Source organism: Coptis chinensis, chromosome 3 (genome assembly GCF_015680905.1).
Source record: "Coptis chinensis isolate HL-2020 chromosome 3, ASM1568090v1, whole genome shotgun sequence".
Classification (NCBI taxonomy): domain Eukaryota; kingdom Viridiplantae; phylum Streptophyta; class Magnoliopsida; order Ranunculales; family Ranunculaceae; genus Coptis; species Coptis chinensis.
Genome location: NC_141458.1, coordinates 25,624,058 through 25,645,044, shown reverse-complemented (window position 1 = coordinate 25,645,044; position 20,987 = coordinate 25,624,058). Strand labels below are relative to the sequence as shown.

The following is a 20,987-nucleotide window of genomic DNA, read 5'->3' as shown; positions in this document are numbered from 1 at the left end:
TAAAATGGGAGTTTTTGTTAACGTTTTGGTCCTTGTACTGTTTTTCTATACTTTATTTTAATACAATTTCCACTTTGCAAAAAAAAAAAAAAAAAAAAAAAAAAAAAAACAGAAAGAATTTATAGAACATTTGACATAGCTCCTATATCTTTACCAAAAATACATAACTCGTATATCAAAATTCATGTATTGTACATTTGTATGACGCCTTGTTTGGAAAGAAACATTGAAGTCCACGTCCACGTCCACGGTGAAGGACTAGCGTTTTTGTACTAATTAACCCGGGACTTCTCTTACACTAACTAATTGTGTTTTAACCTTAACTAATTCTCATTACTCACTTTGTATTTCCCGTCGTCTTTGCATTCTTGCACCAAAAAAGTCTTCATGGTTCGTTCTTCATCACTCCTTCACAGCTTCTCTAACAATAGTTTCTCAAATTCATTCAGAAGCATCTTTTTCATACCAACAACTTTAGCACTCGTAACTTGTCTTTTCATTCTTATTTACATCTCGTCAACTTCAAAGCTTTTCTTCACTCATCACACTCAGTTAGAACATGATCTTCTACTACTTAAACCATCACTTGGGTATTCATTTAACTCTTCTAAAACTCAACAAGATATTCAGTCTCACCATCACAAGTCTAGTTTCTATGCTCCTGAGTCAACTGAGGTAGCTGGTCAAAGTTGGAACTCTTTGCATAATATTGGTAGAAAAGAAGATGGGATTCAGGAGGGTAAACAACCTTTTAACTCAAATGGTATGCTTGCTTTAAGTTTTATGGTAATGGGTAATGTTTAATTATTGATCAGTTTGTTTAAGTTTTGGTTATTGCTCATATTACTGTTCTATTAAATAATGATCTTCAAGTGCTTATAATTTAGTGCAATGTGAATATTGGAGGAAATTGATATCGTTCTGCAGTCTGCTATACAATAAGGAAAACTTGTATAGCTGTAGGCTTCAAATGTTGTTGCGTATGGTAATGGTGAATTCAAGTAATGTAGTTCACTTTTGTATAGTCTTTTGGCCAAAGTGCAGCTGTGGGACGATTTCTTTGTTACACACTCTGTGTCCTTTGAATGTTGTAGACATTTAGTTAGTTCTTGAAGTCAGTATGCTTCTTCGACTTAAAGAGACCATTTTAGAAAACAATTTTGAGTGCAGTGGCAGTACAAAATTATAAAAGATCTTAAGAGGTTTTGAATGCCAAAATGGACTGATTAGTAGTCCTAGGCTCCTAGCTTCCTAGGTGGTCTCGCAGAAAAAAGTTCCGTTATGCTGGTTATGTTTTACAAATGGTTAATTGCGCAGGATCAACTACTGAATATAATAGAATTAATCTTATGATTTACGAGGAAGATGAAGAGAAGTTTGAGTATCTATGCAATATACGGATTTATCTCTTGAATTCAAAATTGATGATTGTTATGGTTCAGGCGTTAATGTGAATGAAGAGGTGTTCCATGACGAAGATATCTTTCTCAAAGATTATAATGAGATGAATAGGAGCTTTAAGATATATGTCTATCCTCATAAGAAGGATGATCCCTATGCCCACGCACTCTTACCAGTAGACTTCGAACCAGGTGGAAACTATGCAAGTGAAAGTTACTTTAAGAAGGCTCTTATGCAGAGCCATTTTATTACAGAGGAACCTGCAGAGGCAGATCTTTTTTTCTTGCCTTTCTCTATTGCAAGGTTGCGGCATGACAAAAGAGTGAGTGTTGGAGGAATCCCAGATTTTGTTCGATCTTATATCTTCAATATCAGCCAGAAATATCCCTATTGGAATCGAACTGGTGGAACAGACCATTTTTACGTTGCTTGTCATTCCATTGGAAGGTCAGCAATGGAGAAAGCAGAGGAGGTTAAGTTCAATGCAATTCAGGTTGTCTGTTCTTCAAGCTATTTCCTACCTGGGTACATCGCTCACAAAGATGCATCTTTACCACAAATCTGGCCAAGACATGGAGATCCTCCAAATGTTGCTTTGTCTAGAAGGTAAACCACTTCTTTCATGTGGTAGATTTTCTTTAACATTGACATCTACGCCTGAAGTTAATACTCCAACATCAACAAACTCATACGCTATTGAATTTTTGATGCTGTAATGAATAAGTGTGGTCAATTTATAAGTTGATGGTATTTGTTTTCTTTTTATCAGACCAAACAAGAGCGCTCAGTACCTGAAGTGAATTCTATAGGCTGATATGATCCAGTAACTGCTTTAGCTGATAAGTTCCTTTCTCATATGTACTTTTTTGCTGTTCTCTAAATGTGATTACAGAAAGAACCTAGCATTCTTTGCTGGAGCTATAAACTCACCAGTACGTAAGAAGCTTCTGGAAGTATGGAAGAACGACTCAGAGATATATGTCCATTTCGGTCGGCTGCCAACCCCCTACTCTGACGAGCTTCTTGGCAGCAAGTTTTGCCTCCATCTAAAAGGTTTTGAAGTCAACACAGCACGGATAGGGGATGCGTTATATTACGGTTGTGTCCCTGTAATCATCGCCAATCACTATGATCTACCTTTCACAGATATACTCAATTGGAAGAGTTTCTCACTTGTCGTTGCCACTTTGGATATACCACTATTGAAGAAAATCCTACATAGGGTAAGCTCGGAAGAGTACACAGTGTTACAAAGGAATGTATTGAAAGTGCGTAAACATTTTCAGTGGAACCTTTTTCCTACAGATTATGATGCATTTTACATGGTAATGTATGAGTTGTGGCTTCGAAGAAATTCTCTGAGGTTCTCTTCGAGTGAGTTGCTCAATTTTGATCAGCACTATAAAACTTGTTTGAAATAAAGGGCAGATCTATCTTTGTATGGAAGTGCTGTCGTGTATAACTCGGCTTGGAAACTGTACATGAAATTGCAGAGTAAACTAAGACGTTAGATTCTTGAACTAATAATCTATACCTGTATTCATTAAATTCTTGTGTAAATACATCCACTAGAATCCTCCTGAACTAACTGAAGGCCCTATACTACATACTACACCTATTTCACCTTCATTTGCATTTTTTGCTACAAAATCAGCAGCTCTATTTCCATCTCTATAGATATGTTCCACTATGAAAGTAGTCATGTGCTGTTGATGTGCCCTGATAGCTTGAACCTTCTATACCAAGGAGGTGTTTCAGTTCCATTCACAATGTTCACTGCCCTTTCTGAGTCAGAGTTAACCATTAGATGCTTGTACCCCATTTTAACTGCAATGCTCAGTCCAACCTCAGTGCCTTGTAACTCTAGGAACAGAATAGATTTACTCTTTGAAGCACCACAGTATAAGAGCAAAACTCTTCCATCTGCATCCCTAAACAGACCTCCATACCCATTTCAAGCGTCCAACTCCATTTCATACTAATATTGCTTTTTCCCATTAAAAAGTTGACCTGGTTCCTATATAACTATCTGAAATAATTGCATCCACAGTTCCATACTGATATAACGGGAAAACGAACTCCTTCACTATGAAGGGCAATGTGGCAACTTGTTGACCTCTTGAGTCAGGTTTTTAAGGGCAAGTCGTCTCTCGAAATGATTGTGATAATTTAGGTATTATATTAAATCTATAACCGCTCAGAAAAGAGAAAAATAAGGTTTTCTTCTTCATTTGAAATCATTAAAATCTTTGAAATCATGTTTATTACAATTCAGTAAAAAGACAACCATAGACTGATGACAAGCTGATTTAATCATTCAAAGATATGGTGAGCATGCCCGTGTTTTATTAGGAACTGCCAAACACTTCCATCATAAAACATTTTAAAGATCTTTAGTGACAACAAATAGATGAAAAAAAAAATCAGAGTAGAAGTTTTCTCAACATTTAAAATAGCAATATATTCCAAATAGCCATAAACTCTATAACTATAACAAACCCATCCACGGGGAAGCAAAACCTTTTAGATAACAAGGACTGGAGGACAAAATAATTAAAATCAAAGACCAAGAGAGCTCCAAATGAAACCCAAAATAAAAGCTATTATTTTACAGAGTAGATACCATCATAGTTAAGCACCCTTTTTATTCTGCCAAGGCTTGAGTACAGTGAGAACAATAATTGCCACAATTACAAGAAGGATGAAGATGGCAATGCACATCCATTTCCTCGAGTTTCTTTGTAACTTCTTTGCCTTTTGGAGGGCAGTATTCCCTGATTGTACATGATCAACTGCAGTGGAAACCTAAGAAAGAGTAGAGTCAGAATCCTCCTTTGTAAAAGCAAATAGTAATAAGACATAGCCGAAAATAAAATTGTCCCGGTAGTAGTCATTTGAAAGAGTTCCATGAAAATCAATTACCTGTGTTTCTATGTTGTTTAGCATGTCACCCTGTGCTTCCACCAAAACTGCCATGTCCATGAATATCTGTAAACAGAACATGTGAAATTTGAGACCAGAAATAACTCCAGTTCAGAGTCCGAGGCAATTCATAGATTTTAATTTCGCCAGTTTGGTTTTCTGTGTGATTAAATTTAGTGAAAAAAGGACCGACCATTGTTTTGACAGGTCTGTTTTGTGTGTGATGCCTACTTCTGAGTTTATATGATTAGTTTAGTGGAAATCTAGTGCAAAAATATTGTACACAGTACACATGACAAAATCCACAGCCGAAAAGCCCGAAAGCAACACATTGATCTATATACTTCATCTTCAATCTTCATTGAGTTGTGAGCCTAATGCACCTCACATTAAGACTAAGATACCAGGATACCCTTAGGTGCATTCCTGAAATCCCTCTCTTACACACTTTGCTTTTATTGTTTATAAGTGCAATCCACACCGAGTGTGACTTCACAGCAGTGACATAAAATCTGAACAAGCTTCAATGCAACCAGAGCCTGAACAAAGTAGGATGATCAAGCTTATCCAATTTAAAACATCTCCACAAGGAAACATAATAATACCTGCTGCAATTCGAGAAGCCGTTTTTCTAAGTCTCTTACAGCATCATGACGTTCTTGAATTTCTGCTAGGGTGTCCAGTACCTGTAAATAGACAGTATATAAGTTATAACAAGAGAATTCTCAAAAAGCGAGAGCCATATTACTTTTGACCTCCAAAGCCTTGTCCAGTAATCTGGGAATTTCAGCAACACTACAAAAGTGGCTTCTGCCATAATTACTACTCAAGCATAACCAAGTAAGAATCTTGATAGATGTGAATAAAAAGTTGGAGGTATGATTTACTTCAAGCTTTACAAAATGATATTCCCCAGTCTCATTTGAATGGGAAAAGAGAAGGAAAAACACCTGTCCTCGGCCTTGTTCTTGTATTGCTCTCTGGAATATTTGCTCTCCATCTCCAGTCTCTATTAACCGGTCAATTGTCTATTTGCATCATACAATAACCATAAAAAGAGGTCAGAGAAATACTAACTTAAGAAGAGCATCTAAATATTTGAACAGGGTAAACAGTCTCACCTCTTCATCAGCTCTTGCACCCGTTACTGTTAAGTACAAGTGCCAACGGGAAAAGTCAGCACTAATACTACAATAGATTGAAAACTTGTATAAACTGCAATCATATTATAGCTGAAAGGAATTTCTTACCTGTAAAAACCCTCCTCTCAACAACATCACGATACTCTTGATGGATGTTTTCTCTTAGAGTCTGACAAATTGGAGTACTGTTAGACAAAAATAGAAAGGGGACTGTGGTCATAGAAGACGCTCTGACACAAAGACAATACCTGAAACTCAGTCATCTTAGCTCTCAATCTATTTTTCAACGCCCTGCAGATAAATGGAAAACCAGGTAATGAGATATCGAAGACTTGTACAAAAAGCTTCTCAGGCGAACAATCTACAGACATGAATAGGTTCACGTGGACATAAAGTTAGAATTTCAAACAATAGATAAGCACACTTCTCAAAATTTATGGCCTTATTACAGAAAACAATTGGCCTTTTTTTTTTTCTTTTTTTTGCTCGGTAAAAATTCCTTATCATCAATAAAAAATAGAATGACTACAATACAAAAGAAAAAAAAAAATCAATAGAAAAGCATTACAACCAAACGGCTAAAGAGTAAAGACGAATCACAACAAATCCAAACCTAGCAGTTGGTCCCATCTAAACGCAAATTGCTCAAAACGACAGTTTCTAACCTCCTTTAACACCTTAGACCACTAGAATAAGAGGGCTTTGATAGACATAACAGTCTCCTGCATAGTGGCTACGGTTCCTTCAAAATGTCTCCTATTCTGTTCTAGCCATATACCCCACAGAATCTAAAGGTAGAACTCCTCTTCATGGGGGACTAATGGTAACAAAAAATAATTCTGGTATATAGACAGAAACATCTAACATATCGATAATGGCTTGCTGCATAACGATAGGTCCAGGACTGCAGTAATCATTTCAGGGATCTACTTAACTGGGACCGAGTAGTATCTTCCTTAATGATGATGAGTAACAGCAACCTGAGTAGTCTCTAAGGTCATGAACACAAAGTCCATTGATGATATAGACCCACCCACACTTACCCTTGGAAGAACTAAGTATAAATTTTTACAGTAAAACATAGTTATGTAACAAATAGTAATGTGTACAGATTTGTGCTGTCCCTTATAGGTGATTTCAAGTTTTCAACAAAGCAATTTTATCTTTTAATAGGAGCCTCACAATTTCAATGCTGCAGGATGAAGTAACGTAAAGAGCGCTTACACAGTTCTTGCTGTTCTGGTGCGATCAACACCTGTTCCTTGTCCGCATCCGGGCTTTTGTCTATTAGATAAGTTCTGGACATAAAGAGAAATTATTATGATACAAGAAAACTCCTAATGAGCTGTACAAATTAATATGTAAGTGCAAGGATTTGCGAATTACATCTCTGTCTATTTGTTCAATTCTTGTTTTAACAGAAAGAGCAATCCGGCCTACTTCGTCTACATCTCTCTCCATACGCTGCCTTATTGCTGTAAGAAAAAAAATAATAAAAAAAATACTCAATCATGACTTTTGAGTTGGAATGCCACATGTTGAGATATAGAATATAGTCTAATAGTCCCACGTCGGGTATTTAAAGCCATGTATCATAGTATATAAGATCCTGGGGCCGCTTCACTTAGTGCCATTTGGTTTTGATTTGGATGCTTGAAATTTTAAGACACACGACTACAACTGACACTAAAGAAAAACAAATGTGGTTATTTATCACAAGAATGAAATTCTCCGTACTATAAATCAGAAAGCATTTTCTCCAATACCAGATAAAAATTCTTCCAGTTCTATTAATCTGAGCACAAAATCATAAACTAGGTGGCAAGCCTATTAGAAACAAAAAGTTAAACATCTTAGATTGTGAATTAGAAGATTTTGTCAGTTTCCTATTTGTGATTGAAGAAATAAAAGTTGGCATCTTGCTCAGTTTCATCTGGCATTTGAGAGAGTACACATTCAATAAGACTTGGCCTCAATCTCAAAGTATCAAGGGGTAACAATCTTATTACTAAGTCACTTCTCACTAAGGCTACATGGCTACTAGAGTATATTCCAAAAGCAAATCGTTGGGCTCTGGAAGGAAAGAAATAAGAGAGGGAGTTTGTGGGAATCCAATGAACAAATCTTTTTGAAAATGAATTCAAAACTTGAACACCTCTTCTGAAAAGGTTAGAAATCTCCAAGTGAGCTGATTTGTAGTCAAGATGATCTTCACTGTGGGAAGAACATCTTCACCCAAATCAGCCTTCAACTCTTCTTCATGTGGGCCCCACAAAAGTACGTTTGATATTTTCATGAGTTATCACTCTTAACCTGGCCATATACATATATTGCTTAAATTATGAAGCATTTTTCTTTAAAAAGAAAAAAGAAAAAAGAAAATAAAAACTAGAAATCCTGCGCTACCACTCCACTTGGGATAACCTAGGCGCTGACCAACATGAACCTATATTTATAACCATCAAGCCAGGATTTCCTCCTGAATAAGCCATAAACTACTGTGTTGGATGGCTATGGATGTGTGAGTTGGATTTGGACAAGGGTATGAGGTATGGGACTCGGCAAACCCAAAATATTGAGATTCTAGGACAGTGAGCAACTTTTACCATTTATACTTAATACATGAGAAGAAAAGAAAATTATGGGCTCAAAGATATAAAAATACAAAGTCCTTTAGACATGGTACATTTTTACGAGAATTTCTGACCATATCCATCCTAGAAACTACTAAAGCATTATAAAGAATACAAGAATAGGCTACAGTCACATAGGTAATAAACTAACAGATATCAAACATAACAATCGGTGATGATCAAAATACATAGTAGATGAGAACTCAAAGTAAGAGAAAATAAAAGATTGCATAGTTGTATAGGGTTGTACTAAGCTACAGTTTTGGTCCCAATCATGCTCCAAATAAATAAGCCCACAAAAGTCGAGCATGTGTAAGTTTTGCAACTTTGAAACATAAACATATGTCTAGAGTAAATGATAGGAATATAATGTCTCATTCAACAAAAAAATATATGCCCCGATAAATACCTCTCATGCCGGCTGCATTGGTTACAGACTTTGACTCCTCATTTGCAGCCTGCAGATCCCATTTGTGAGTAGACTGTTATTTTTCCCACTTCTTTTTTTTTTTTAAAAAAAAACATATTAAGTAAACATACATGTCCTCTAAGTACCACCCACTTGCACAATGAGCTTCATTTAAAAACAGGAGACAAACCTGGAGCCCTCCGAGTAGTCTATCAAGCTTCACAATTTGCTTTTCAATTTCTTCAATCTACAACGAAAGCACACATAAAATAGTATTTCAAACTCCACCCTTTCCATAATACTACTACAATGTCACTCTTGATAGAATGAAAAAAAAAAATCTATGCACCTGTTTGAAAAACTGGTCTAAGCCCATATCCGCCGCGTTGATCCCCATTTCAATATCTCCACCTCTCGAACCTTGACGTCGAGGTATCTCAAACGAATCCTGGAAACATCATAAAACAATCATCAAAATACATATTTGTTTAATTTTTTTTAAAAAAAAAAAGCAGAATTACGATATCATCCTCTGAAAATACATTGTAAAATAAAAATCAAAGCTAAGATCTAATAAAAAAAAAATGAAATAACAAGTGTACCGTTAGGAGGTCATTCATATTGAAGAAGAAGAAAAACGAGCTCCAAGAAACAGATCTGATGAAAGAGAAAAACTGAGAGAGAGAGAGAATTAAAAGAGGAGGAGGAGGTGTGTTTTTGTATTTCCTGATTTTGAGCGAAAGGTTTGGAAATAATTAGAAGAGAGAGAGGTTCAACTTGTGTTTCATTTGATAATAATAATAATGTTGGCGTGGTGGTGGGGCCGTTTGTTTAGTTGGAAACTTTTGTATTGTGTAAACCGTGTGCTAGGTTGTCCCCTACTAATAATAATCGGTCGGGTCATGTTTATTTTCACGAAAGGAATGTTTACAAAGATAGAAGTATAGAACTGAAACTAGGAGGCAAACTACTAATAAATTTCAGTTGCCTGCTTTTACTTGCTTGCTAAGCTAGCATTTCTCCCAAATTTTGTTTTGTGTCCATGAGAGATGAGACCATAACACCATGTGAAATGTGAATACACAAAATACAAAATAAAATAGATGTGCTGATGTGTATGTAAATACATTTTTTATTATTTTAGAATTGGAGTCATATTCTTCTGATAGGGAATAGCGGGGTAGAGGGGCACACGCTCTTGGTATAGCATTCATGCCTTCTGAGTTTTTCGAAGTCAGGCCTTTGTTTTAGTTTAGTCTTATGTTGCGCGGACTATTCGTAGTCGGGCCTTTTTGTTTTCTGTAGGATTTAGTCGGTGAACTTTAGGACCGCAGTCTTAATCTTTAGGTTTTAGACGCATATTTAAGGTCTCTTGAGAGTTTGTAAAAGAAACTTTTGGTTTATTTATTTTATTTTATCGATTTTTGGTTAAAAATCGATTTTTATCGATTCTCAATTATTTTAGATTGTTTGAAAGCTATAATGTACTACTCTTACATCATATTCTTTTTTTCTATTATATTGTTGTCTTACTTCATAGAATGAATAAAAAGGATTGGTGTACCACATAATTCAAACTGAAGAGGCTAGAGCAATATTTTATATTTTATACTTTACACTCCTACACCAGTTAAGCACACCTCGAGGATGATAATGACAGCAGAGTTTAGATGGCTATTACGAGTGAGATAATGGGTGGGGGGCAATAATGTGGGTCTATTACTAAAAAAAACTTTGTACAATAGTACAGTACAGTAATGCTCGCACGAAATGCCAAAAGAGGATTTATCTTATCTTAAGCTCTCGTTGTATACTATAGCTGCATGATTTGGAGTTTTGGATCTCAAGGAACAAATATTGTTGTGACCACAGTTTTGTCCAAAGCACAACAACTCCTGGTGCATCAGTGCCTTGTACTTTCAAGTCTTATGGAGGGTCATGTCTCAGACGAGGGCGTGGTCCCAACACCCATATGAATGCTAGAATTCCACGGTGGCGACACAGTAAACTGAAAGAAAATGCACTTTGTCAACAAGCACTGAAAATTGTCGTGTTCCACAAAGTCCAGCCCAAATTCTTTATTATCCAAAGTCCAGAGTCCAAAACAATAGTTATACTTGGATCCAGCCCAAATCCAGTAGTTCAGTATCACCCGTGTGGGTCCCAAAGTCCACACGTCTTAAACTCGTTTTCTGTCTCCATTTTACACCTAAACGCGTCTTCGGCAGTTATCATCATTTATCCAACCATTCATCACTTCTACAGCTTTCTTCGATACCGCCACGCGTACTAGAAAACACCAGATCGAAGAAAGTGGGCCCGTATCTAACACGCGTCGAACACCCAAGTTGCCAAACATAAAGTCTTGGAAGCTAAGTTTACTGACTACTATAAATAGTAGCAGAAGAAAGAAATAATAAGATAAGATCATAAGAAAGCAACTACGATCTAGAAATCACGTAAAAATAGAAATAAAAGAGAGGCTTTGTCTAATATCTCCCTTGGAACTCAAAAAAAAAAAAAAAAAGGTACGATTATTTCAAACATTGTATTTTTCATTTTGTTTATTAGTTGATTGTTAGAAGCCTAGCATATATTAAAGTTTGTATGTAGTGTTAATTGTTAAATCAGATTCGGATATGTTTGGTCCATTTTAGATTCAGCTGATCTCAACAATGTATAGGAAGGACCTTAACATTTTTTAGTTTCGTTTTGAAATGCGTAATACATCGGATCTTTACTTCACTCAGCTATTACATGGTGGGATTGGCAGTTTATCCCTCCTTTATAGGGAATTTGCATAGTGAAGAGGCCTCTCTAGTGTGTTTATGTCTAGACAATAAGCTCCAGTGCCACTGAATTACTATAGAATGATATTAATTCTCACTTGACAGATGTGTTTCGAGTTGCTTAGTTAAATGCCAACCAGAGTCAAGGGCTTTTAGGCGTCTCTCATTTGCTCGGAATCCTAACTGGTAGTGCTGTTCTTCTAAGTTAGCAACCAAAATTTTATTTGACATCAAATTTAGCCTTGCACTATATGAACAATCTGGTTGGCTTTTAAAGGACTGGACTGGGTGAGATATGCATTTACAAGAGTCTTGAGGGTTGGTTTGTTTTTGGTTAAAATTCACTTATTACAGAATCTTGGATGGTTGAGCAAATTGATCAAAACTCTGCAGTCAATTTAGCAGCGAATGTTTATTGATGGAATCACCCCCTATCTTTAAATGATTCTGCAGTGACGCCTTTTTGCAAGATAAACAAGTCATTTTTAAGTGTGTGGGGGGTTATATGTGAACGTAAGGAACTGTTTGAATGAGGTTGAATTGTTTAGCAATGTATTTTCAGTCCTTTGTTCTTCATTGAAGATGGGTTCCTAGTTAAACTTGTACATTCAGATTTGTACTATCATGGCTATTAAGTTATTAACATGTTTGCAAGTTCGTGTCGGTGTAATTATATACCTTTAAGTCATTAACGAAACGTAGATTACGCAAACTTTAGAACTAGATGTTCTACTTTCATAATTGTGCTCATTCAAACTAAACCTTATGCAAACATTAATGTTTCTTCTGCCTATTTTCAGGGGCTATTAGTTTAGCAAAAGGGAGCACATTTGTACATTCGATCAAGTAATTAATAGATGGAGGATAAATCTGAATCAATTGTTGATGGACAGAAAGTGTTGGATAAACAGGAGCTTCATCTCAAGGTAGAGAGCAAAGAGAAAAGTCCTGTAGAGGATAAGGAAAAGAAGACAGAGACTGAAGTTGAACTGAAGACTAAATCTGTGGAGAAAGAGAAGCCAAAACACAAAGAAGACAAAGAGAAACTAAAGAAGGAGAAAGACAATGGAAAGCATAAAGAGGAAGGGGAGTCGAAGCAAAAGGCTAAAGAGAAGAAGAAAGGCATGGATGAAGATGAAGAGCCGAAAGAAAAGGACAAAAAGAAAGAGAAGAAGAAAAAGGATGGAGAGGTAACGGAGAAAGACGGGGAAAGCAAGGGAAAAGGTGAGAAGAAAGACAAAGAGAAAGAGAAGGAAAAGAAGACAGAAAAAGATGATGAAGTGATTGATGAAGGAGAGAAGAAAGAGAAATTGGATAAGAAACACAAAGTAAAAGAAGAGAAGGAGAAGAAGAAGGACAAAGATGGAGAACCAAAGGAGAAGAAGAGGGACAAAGATGGAGAGCCAAAGGATAAGAAGAAAGGCAAGGGTGAAAAGGAAACTGACAAGAAAGAGAAAAAAGAAAAAGAAGAAAAGAAAAGCATAGGCAAAGGAAAAGAAGAGAAGAAGAAGGACGAGGACAAGGAGTCGAAGGAAGAAGAACAGGATGAGAAAAATGATAAGAAAGAGAAGAAAGAACCTAAGAGCAAGGACAAAGAAGAGAAGAAGAAAGACAAGGAATCCAAGGGAAAGAAAAAGAAAGGAAAAGAAGACAAGGATGAAGATACAGGAAATATAGAGAAGCATAAAGACATAGAAGGCAAGGGAAATGATAATCTTGAAGTGACTTCAAGAGAGATCGAAATAGGAGATGACAAAGAACTCGGAGATGGAAAGGAGGATAACAAGGAAACCAAGGAACAGAAAAAAGAAGGCAAAGAGAAGAAAGAGAAAAAAGACAAAGACAAGAGTGAGAAGAAGAGTAAGCTTGATGGCAAGGACAAGACCAAGGATATTGGGAAGCTGAAACAAAAGCTAGAGAAGATTGAGTCTAAGATAGGGGCCCTTTTAGAGGAAAAAACAGATCTTATGACGCTGATCAAAGTCGCTGGAGAAGAGAGCACCACCACTTCCAAAAGTCCTAAGGAGATTCCAGCTACTTCAGATGCAGCGTGATGTTGTACGGTACACATTTGGTGTTGTCTCTGTTTGATGCATTTCAGAGATTTTATAGTATAAAAGCTTGTATGAATAAAATATCTCAGTTTATACTACAACTAGAAGAGTTATTTCACAAATTGCTTATGTTTCATTTTCAATTTTTATTTTATTTTCTGGAAGTTTTAGTACATTGATCTGATCATGCTACTAAGCAATGCAACAAGAAGTGTCAACATTATCTAGATCGAGCTTGGTGTTGTAGACACTAAACTTCTAAACAAAATAGCATCAAGGATACTTGATATAGAGTTTGTTCTGATGCCATCACACAATCTATTGTTACATTGCCTATGCCTTTTATTGTTGTTAGCCAATTCCACAGTGTTGATTGTTGCTGGCAGCGCTGGCCACTGGGTGTAGAGCACCTTATTCCAGACTGTTGCAAACAACTGGTGCAGGGTACCATATTACTGTCCTTTAGATCTGTTTTTGTTAGGTTTGTACCCGAAACAACATAAGCGTTGAAAAATGATGCATGGATGGAAGAGTGTTCTGTTACTATTGGAATAGCAGACTAGTTTATCAAAAGAATCTACCTCTCCTCACACCCAAAGTCCCAAACTACGTACAAAGGTTTTTAATTTGTATACCACACGTGAACCTAGTAAAAACATGTACGCATAAATCAGGAACCACACAACATCTAAAACGTTGAACACTAGTTTTAAGCTTCAAATAAAATCAGAGCTCTCTTCGTCGATCAACTGATCACAAATCAAAAGGCTATAAATAATGACACTGGAAACTAGTGTAGTTGCTTCTCAAAAAGAAGTCGTGGATTTTCCCATTGACTACAAACTAACCTATCAATAGACATAAAAGAAAAAGGATAACCATATCCCTCAACCATTCCGTGGAGTCCAATTTAACCAGAAAAAAAATAGTTCAGAAGTCCCCACTATGCCACGGATCTCTACTTTCCGATATTTGGCTTGGTCTCCAGTGCGTGCCCAAATGCAAACAGTGGGTCATAATGTGAATCCCCAACATTCATTGGGAGCTGATCTACAGCCTTGAACCAAGTCCGAGAAAGCTTTCCAGTGAATCCATAATCGCCGAAGAGGACATCTGTGACACCATGACCTACACTGCGGGAGCCTGGCAGCTACAAGCATAGTACAAAATATCAGGATATGGGTATTTATCGATATTCAATTTCTGGATATGTATCGTGGATATATCCCCCTCTTTAGGGATATTTGACATTGTTTCACATGCAAATATCGTGGATATATCCAAAATATCGACAAATATCGTGGATATTGTGGATATTTTTTGATATATCATGATACATTATTTATATTTATTTGAAATATAATGGTAAATATTAAATAAAATTATTATATATACAAAATATCACCAAATATCGCAAAATATCACAAAATATCTCCAAATATTACAAATATTATCGAAATATCACTGATATTTGCAGTCGTATATATCTCTAAACATATCGTGATATTTATATATCTTTTTCTGAAATATGGATAGATATCCCCAAATATCGCGATATATCGGGATATTTTGTACTATGGCTACAAGGGCATCTATCTATCTGGGAGAGATATGGTTCAATCACAACAGGTCTGCTGTAAAGGAGCGTTTTAGTTTCCTTCACATACAAGGGAGGAAGGAGAATGGAATTGGATGTGGGGAAAGGTTTAGACTGAGTTCGTTGTTGAGCGAACTGCCTACATGTCTTCTCTTGATTCTGGGGGGAGAGAAGAATCAGGTTTGACGTAGTTCATGTAGATGGTATTTATAGGCATAAAGGGGTGTTGATCCATGAGACACATGCACTGACATGTACATATATAGGGTGGAGATTATGAATGTGTGTTAGGTTGGTTTTGGTAGGAATTGTGTGATGATTGGGAGTGGGTGCAGGAGTTCATATATCACGGTGATTGGAAGTGCTGGTAAAGGCTCACGGTGATGATTACATCTGGATAAGGGATGATGTTCTTATTGGCGTTACGCTTTAGGTCGTTCATTAGCCTTTGAGGTATTCGAAAGCAAGCAAGTTGAAGTGTACCACCTACATGAAGCGAGCTGCTCACGAATCGATCTTGGAGGTCGATGACATGAGTTCGTTACAATCTGCTTATATGCTTAACAGCGTGCTTAATATTCCTCAATGAGAATGTTACTCCCTACGAGAACCGATTAGATGGGTGTGTTGTACATTGAAGCGTCCGGCGAGAGAAAATGACGCGACGCGTGTTGGCATGAGTGTAAGAGCGAGCTAGTGTGAACGGAACTAACTGCCGCATCGTAAGGGTCAAGTCGTGTTGTATAACGACTTGAAGTGAGGTGTAGGTTTGCACGTGGTTGGCACGAGGTGTAGTCTCGCGGAGGGAGTCGATCCAGCCCCAGCGGATGGAGAATAGAGTCTGCTTTTTTAGTCTTCTTGGTTATCGTTTGCCTTCTCTGATGGTGGCAGTTCGTGAATAAGTATTCGGGCGACCTGCTCGGAACGGCTAGGTGATCTCACGGAGAGACTGTTGGTTCACTATGAAGTGAGCTGTCTTGAGCTCGTCGGGGAGATGTTCTCTGAGTGACCGTTTGGTAGGTCGGGTGACATTTCAGTAGATTGAGTGGTCGCTCCAACGTTGAGTTGCTCCTTGGTTTAGATAGAGTGACCGTTTGGTAGGTCGGGTGGCGTTTCTGTAAGCCGAATGATCGTGTGGTAGGTCGGGTGGTGCTTCAGTAGACTGAGTGGTCACTTCAACGTTGAGTTGCTCCTTGGTTTAGATAGAGTGACCGTTTGGTAGGTCGGGTGGTGTTTCTATAAGCCGAATGATCATGTGGTAGGCCCAAAGCGTAGGTCAAAGGGGCTGTAAAAAGCGAAAGCGTCGCTTGCGGAGAGCGTTCTCGCTGAGTTGATCCTAGAGGTGTAGGTCATCAACTAGCAAGAACTGGAGAGGCTATGGAGTCTGGTAGCTCAAGAAAGCGTAGGTCAAGGGACCTGTTAGCTGAAGAAAATGTATTGCTCACGGAGAGCGTGTTAGCTTAAGAAAGTATGGCTGGCTGAAGGCGTTCCGTTCTCACTGAGTTGATCCTAGAATTATAGGTCCTCAACTAGTGAGAATTGGAGAGGCTATGGAGCCTATGAGCTCAAGAGAGCGTGCTGCTCGTGGAGAGCGTATTAGCTTAAGAAAGTGTATGGCTCACGGAGAGCGTTCTCACTGAGTTGATCCTAGAAGTATAGGTCATCAACTAGTGAGAATTGGAGAGGCTATGGAGACTATGAGCTCAAGAAAGCGTTTTTGTGCTTGAGCAGCACGCTTGAACTCGAGAGTGTTTTGTTCTATAGAGAACGAAGCCGCGGAGTGGTTTCCTCATCTTTGAGCTATATAGAAGATGAAGGCGACCTTAGCGAAATTTGGTCTCGGGTGATTGTTTTCGACCGGAGGAATGGAGATCTTGGCGGCGAGGAGTTGGTGCGACCTCGGAGTCTTGACAACAAGAGCGGAAGCTACCCGGGGTCTTGCCAACGAGAGTGGGGTGACCTCACGGGGTCTTGATAACGGGGAGAGAGGAGGGCGACCTCTGGGGTCTTGACAATAGGAGCGGAGACGACCTCTGGGGTTTTGTCAATAGGAGAGAAGTGGTGACACTATGTAGCGTTTGAGCTCGAGTGAGCGTTATATTCAGCTGGGTGTTGTGACCCAAGTGAGTCTGTAGGCATCCTGCTTTGGAGATCGTCGTCAATAGCTAGCCTTGAATTGGCGTGACTATAGTTAGCCCCAGTTTTGGAGCTTCATTGACCTGTAAAAATGCGAGCTAGCACCAAAGAGTTAGTACGAACTAACAGTAGTAATTTTGGAGATGCATGGATCATAATAACAGAATTTAACTTGTTTAGATGGCAACAATGAGCCCCAGTCCGGAGATGGCTGTGGCTAGCCCCTAGTTTGGAGCTTGATCGACCTATAAAAAATGTGAACTAGCACCAAAGAGTTAGTACGAACTAACAGTAGTAGTTTTGTAGATGCATGGCACCAAGTTGATTTTGAGTGTCCCCTTGCGCGCGTAGTGTGACGTTCTCCTGCCTGAGCAGTGTGATCTTGTTCGTTCATTGTTCCTAGCTGACATGCTAGACTCTGGATTTGAGCTTTGAGGCTTGCCATGCTTCGTGGGCTTGAGAAGTTGTCTTTTTGGTTTTGGGAGTTAAGTGGTTTCTCAAGAAATCGAGACCACAGACGGTGCCAATGTGAAGGAGCGTTTTAGTTTCCTTCACATACAAGGGAGGAAGGAGAATGGAATTGGATGTGGGGAAAGATTTAGACCGAGTTTGTTGTTGAGCGAACTGCCTACATATCTTCTCTTGATTCTGGGGGGAGAGAAGAATCAGGTCTGACGTAGTTCATGTAGGTGGTATTTATAGGCATAAAGGGTGTTGATCCATGAGACACGTGCACTGACATGTACATATGTAGGGTGGAGATTATGAATGTGTATTAGGTTGGTTTTGGTAGGAATTGTGTGATGATTGGGAGTGGGTGCAATAATTCATATATAACGGTGATTGGAAGTACAAGTAAGGCTCTGGTGATGATTACATCTGGATAAAGGATGGTGTCCTTATTCGAAGCGTTTTGCTTTAGGTTGTTCATTCGCCTTGAGGTATTCTTGAGCGAGTTGAAGTGTGCCACCAACATGAAGCGAGCTGCTCACGAATCGATCTTGGAGGTTAATGACATGAGTTCGTTACGATCTTTGCTTATGCTTAACGCGTGCTTAATATTCCTCAATGAGAATGTTACTCCCTTACATCTGCCAAAGACAAAAACAACAACGACGCACTTAACATATCCGCATACGTTTTTGATTGTGTTCGTCCCAGGTTCACCAATCGTTAGGTTCAAGTTGTCACCAGAGAACTCAGCATAAGGATGCTCACCCACAACCAACTGCAGAGGAGAAGTTGTTTGACTTGGCAAAGTCAGCATTTGGGTTCTCATTGTAGACAACCTGTGTGCTTGGATCAATTGTAGCTGTGATTGTGCCGAGGATGGTAGTTCCTGTTCAAAGAATGTTTCGAGTGGTTGAAATGTCTTTCATGTTCATTAAGAAGTAAGAACACTAGAGGGCTACGATTAATTACTTGATGAAGACGATAAAGAAAAAAGGAAAATACCGTATGTGAGATTGTTTCCGCTAAGTCCTTGCCATTCCATTGTCCAGCCACCACACTGGTAGCCCAAGTTATTGGCATGACTTCCGGCAACTAGAATCTTCGGTGCTTTCTTTTGGAGGGGCAACAACGGCTCATCTGCAGATTCACCGTTCTTCAAAAGAACAAGTGATTTCCTAACTGCTTCCCTTCCAAGATCTCTATGTGGCTGTCAAATGCACAAGTCACGATTTCAGGATCAAAACAAAAATTGATGGTAACTATAGAGATAGTATGGAAAAATTATGTGGAGCAAGATGCGTGTCTTGTGGTTCAAGAAGCATGATCAAACTTGGGATCAAAACAATGAACCCAGAAGTTCGCGTGTAGATTTCGGGGATTGCTAAGTGTGGAACAGAAACTAAAGAAACTTTGACTGTGTTATTAACCTGGCTGCCCAACTTGTCGGCTAGGCGTAGTCGACCATTGGGTTCTCAAAGAGACCCATCATGAACTTGACTCGCAATATTCTCCTCACAAAGATCGTCAATTCTGCTCATAGTTATATTATTTTTCTTAACAAGGTTGGTAAGTACATCGATAAATTCAAGTATGGTCGAAGGGGACCATAACCGGAATCGAGGGAAAAAAATGAGTTCGTAGAGAGAGTTTGAAGCAAGATATGGTTGGATGACAACAGGGCTGCCGGAGACAACAACAACAACACACTTGACATCCCTGCATACGTTGGTAATGGTACGTGCTAGGGCCTGGCTCAGGGATAGTTGTGTTCAAACTGTCATCATTTGTTTTTTGCATACGGAGGTTCTCCAACAACAACTACGGCATAGGAGAACTCATTGGACTGGATTCCATGTGTATGTTTGTCAAAAAGAATATCTTATTCAGTTGTCGAGCAAAGAGTTTTAATTTTTTTAGGTGCATTTTGATCAAGAACAGTATCATCCAAAGAGTTGTTGGGCAGTAAACAACCTGAAGTGCTAAATATATGTAATTGTATGTATAACAAACCGCTTGTGAGATCATTTCCACCAAGTCCCTGCCAGTCGATAGTCCAGCCCGCCACATTGGTAACCCTTTTTTTGCTGGGTAAGCTTGTTCGATTGTATTAAAAGTAAAAAAAAAAAAAAAACAAAAAAATGGTGTGAGTGGATTGTGAAAAGTTCGCATCTCACTCGGAATCAGCACTAGGTCTTTACAAAGATTAAAAAAAGTGCAAATCACTATCTAAATCTATAGTAGGTACAAGCAAGATGCTCCCATCTTGTAATCCATGAAGGTCTACCAAGATATGTTCTTCCCATGTTGTGCGTAAGTGTGACTCCTTTTCGGCAAAGAAGATCGTGAAGAAGTTTGCTTCTCTCCGAATTGAAGTGATGACAAACTTTTGTAGCAGATTTTGGACATGTTTCCATCGTGCATAAAGGCTCATGGTACCGTGGACGATCCAAAAGCCCGGATCGGCCGCGTGAGTTTGTTTCAATCAAATGTCGGACCATCCCTTAGTGGTCGCCGGTTCAAGCGGCTTCAATGATTGCCAAACACTCATCCCAGTAACTCGTAGTCACTACCACTGCCCTGCAGTAAGTTAAGAGAAAATCTCCGTTATGAACTCTGAAAGTAGATCCAATCCCGGCAAGTCCTGGATTACCCTTAGATGCCCCATCAGTGTTGACTTTGATGGTTGGAGCATTTGGTGCAATCCAGTTAACACTCTCTATTCGGGGAGCAGTTCTTAGTTTCCCTTGAATGCCCCAATCACTGAGAATTTGAGTGTTCGTCTTTTGAGTACATGACAGCCTTGGATAATTGGAAAGAGCAATAAATTTGTCTTCTGATTTGTCTAAAGCATTTTAAGATGTCTAACTTCTTGTCTTCAAACACAACCATGTTCCTATGTTTCCAAATGATGGTAATAGTGCCCACCACTGTCGAGGTCCATAGCTGTTTGATTAGTGGACTTCTGAACTGAGAGAGTTTGATGTCATCATTTAACTTGTTGAAATTTTCTCTCATCATAAACTTTTGTCTGAGCCAGCTCCATATCTGTAATGAGAAGGAGCATTCCCATATAAGGCGAGAATTTATTTCTTCATTATTTCCACAAAGTCAGCAGTAAGACACTAGCTTGACGCCCCTTCTTTTGATTGCTGCATCAGTTGATATGCCCCTTTGACAAATTCTCCATGCTATAGCTGCGGTTCTAGGTAGAGTGTGTGAGTTCCACATATGCTTGTGCCAACTATTCACATTTCTTTTCCTGCGGATTTCTTGAAATGCTGAGGCAACACTGAACTTCCCTTTGAGGTCAATATCTGTAATGAGAAGGAGCATTCCCATATAAGCTAGGCAAGAATTTGTTTCTTCATTATTTCCACAAAGTCAGCAGTAAGAAACTAGCTTGACGCCCCTTATTTTGATTGCTACATCAGTTGATATGCCCCTTTGACAA

At 38.5% G+C, this 20,987-nt stretch overlaps 4 protein-coding genes across 6 annotated transcripts; 2 read left to right on the top strand and 2 right to left on the bottom strand.

Annotated features, from left to right (window-relative positions):
• Nucleotides 1-178: 178 nt before the first annotated feature.
• On the top strand, nt 179-2,847 carry LOC147508845 (putative glycosyltransferase At5g03795). Of its 3 annotated transcripts, none has more exons than XM_086601205.1 (3): nt 179-763; nt 1,443-2,007; nt 2,171-2,306. In XM_086601205.1, exons 1-3 carry the CDS (start codon nt 388-390, stop codon nt 2,199-2,201), a joined length of 972 nt encoding a protein of 323 aa, XP_086457331.1. In that variant the 5' UTR covers nt 179-387; the 3' UTR covers nt 2,202-2,306. The 3 variants fall into 3 exon arrangements, with proteins under 3 accessions (XP_086457331.1, XP_086457330.1, XP_086457329.1); XM_086601204.1 differs by having other exon boundaries at nt 183-739; nt 2,294-2,847; XM_086601203.1 differs by having other exon boundaries at nt 186-763; nt 2,294-2,847.
• Nucleotides 2,848-3,827: 980 nt separating this feature from the next.
• LOC147508844 (syntaxin-132-like) lies at nt 3,828-9,353 on the bottom strand. The gene is made up of 13 exons (XM_086601206.1): nt 9,110-9,353; nt 8,857-8,955; nt 8,698-8,754; nt 8,508-8,556; nt 6,852-6,940; nt 6,690-6,763; nt 5,714-5,756; nt 5,574-5,634; nt 5,445-5,470; nt 5,274-5,351; nt 4,929-5,009; nt 4,324-4,389; nt 3,828-4,206 (listed from the first exon to the last, which is right to left on the bottom strand). The coding sequence occupies exons 1-13, from the start codon at nt 9,125-9,127 to the stop codon at nt 4,033-4,035; spliced, it is 915 nt and encodes a 304-aa protein (XP_086457332.1). The 5' UTR covers nt 9,128-9,353; the 3' UTR covers nt 3,828-4,032.
• Nucleotides 9,354-10,894: 1,541 nt separating this feature from the next.
• On the top strand, nt 10,895-13,472 carry LOC147508843 (uncharacterized). The gene is made up of 2 exons (XM_086601208.1): nt 10,895-11,035; nt 12,097-13,472. Exon 2 carries the CDS (start codon nt 12,154-12,156, stop codon nt 13,348-13,350), a length of 1,197 nt encoding a protein of 398 aa, XP_086457334.1. The 5' UTR covers nt 10,895-11,035; nt 12,097-12,153; the 3' UTR covers nt 13,351-13,472.
• Nucleotides 13,473-14,308: 836 nt separating this feature from the next.
• On the bottom strand, nt 14,309-19,603 carry LOC147508842 (uncharacterized). Its single transcript, XM_086597641.1, has 4 exons — nt 19,547-19,603; nt 18,539-18,743; nt 18,313-18,422; nt 14,309-14,500 (listed from the first exon to the last, which is right to left on the bottom strand). Exons 1-4 carry the CDS (start codon nt 19,601-19,603, stop codon nt 14,309-14,311), a joined length of 564 nt encoding a protein of 187 aa, XP_086453767.1.
• Nucleotides 19,604-20,987: the final 1,384 nt, after the last annotated feature.

Bases quoted from the DNA above. Each gene is read 5' to 3' on its own strand.
- LOC147508845 (XM_086601203.1), top strand. From the start codon at position 388: ATGGTTCGTTCTTCATCACTCCTTCACAGCTTCTCTAACAATAGTTTC. The intron at 764-1,442 runs GTATGCTTGCTT...GTTATGGTTCAG, and splicing joins ACAACCTTTTAACTCAAATG to GCGTTAATGTGAATGAAGAG. The intron at 2,008-2,293 runs GTAAACCACTTC...ATGTGATTACAG, and splicing joins AATGTTGCTTTGTCTAGAAG to AAAGAACCTAGCATTCTTTG.
- LOC147508844 (XM_086601206.1), bottom strand. The intron at 6,941-8,507 runs GTATTTATCGGG...TTTTTCTTACAG, and splicing joins CAATGCAGCCGGCATGAGAG to CAATAAGGCAGCGTATGGAG. The intron at 5,757-6,689 runs GTAAGCGCTCTT...ATTTATCTGCAG, and splicing joins ACCAGAACAGCAAGAACTGT to GGCGTTGAAAAATAGATTGA.
- LOC147508843 (XM_086601208.1), top strand. From the start codon at position 12,154: ATGGAGGATAAATCTGAATCAATTGTTGATGGACAGAAAGTGTTGGAT.
- LOC147508842 (XM_086597641.1), bottom strand. From the start codon at position 19,603: ATGTGGCGGGCTGGACTATCGACTGGCAGGGACTTGGTGGAAATGATC. The intron at 18,744-19,546 runs GTTTGTTATACA...TGCATTTGACAG, and splicing joins TGGAAATGATCTCACAAGCG to CCACATAGAGATCTTGGAAG. The intron at 18,423-18,538 runs GTATTTTCCTTT...TTCTTTGAACAG, and splicing joins CGGAAACAATCTCACATACG to GAACTACCATCCTCGGCACA.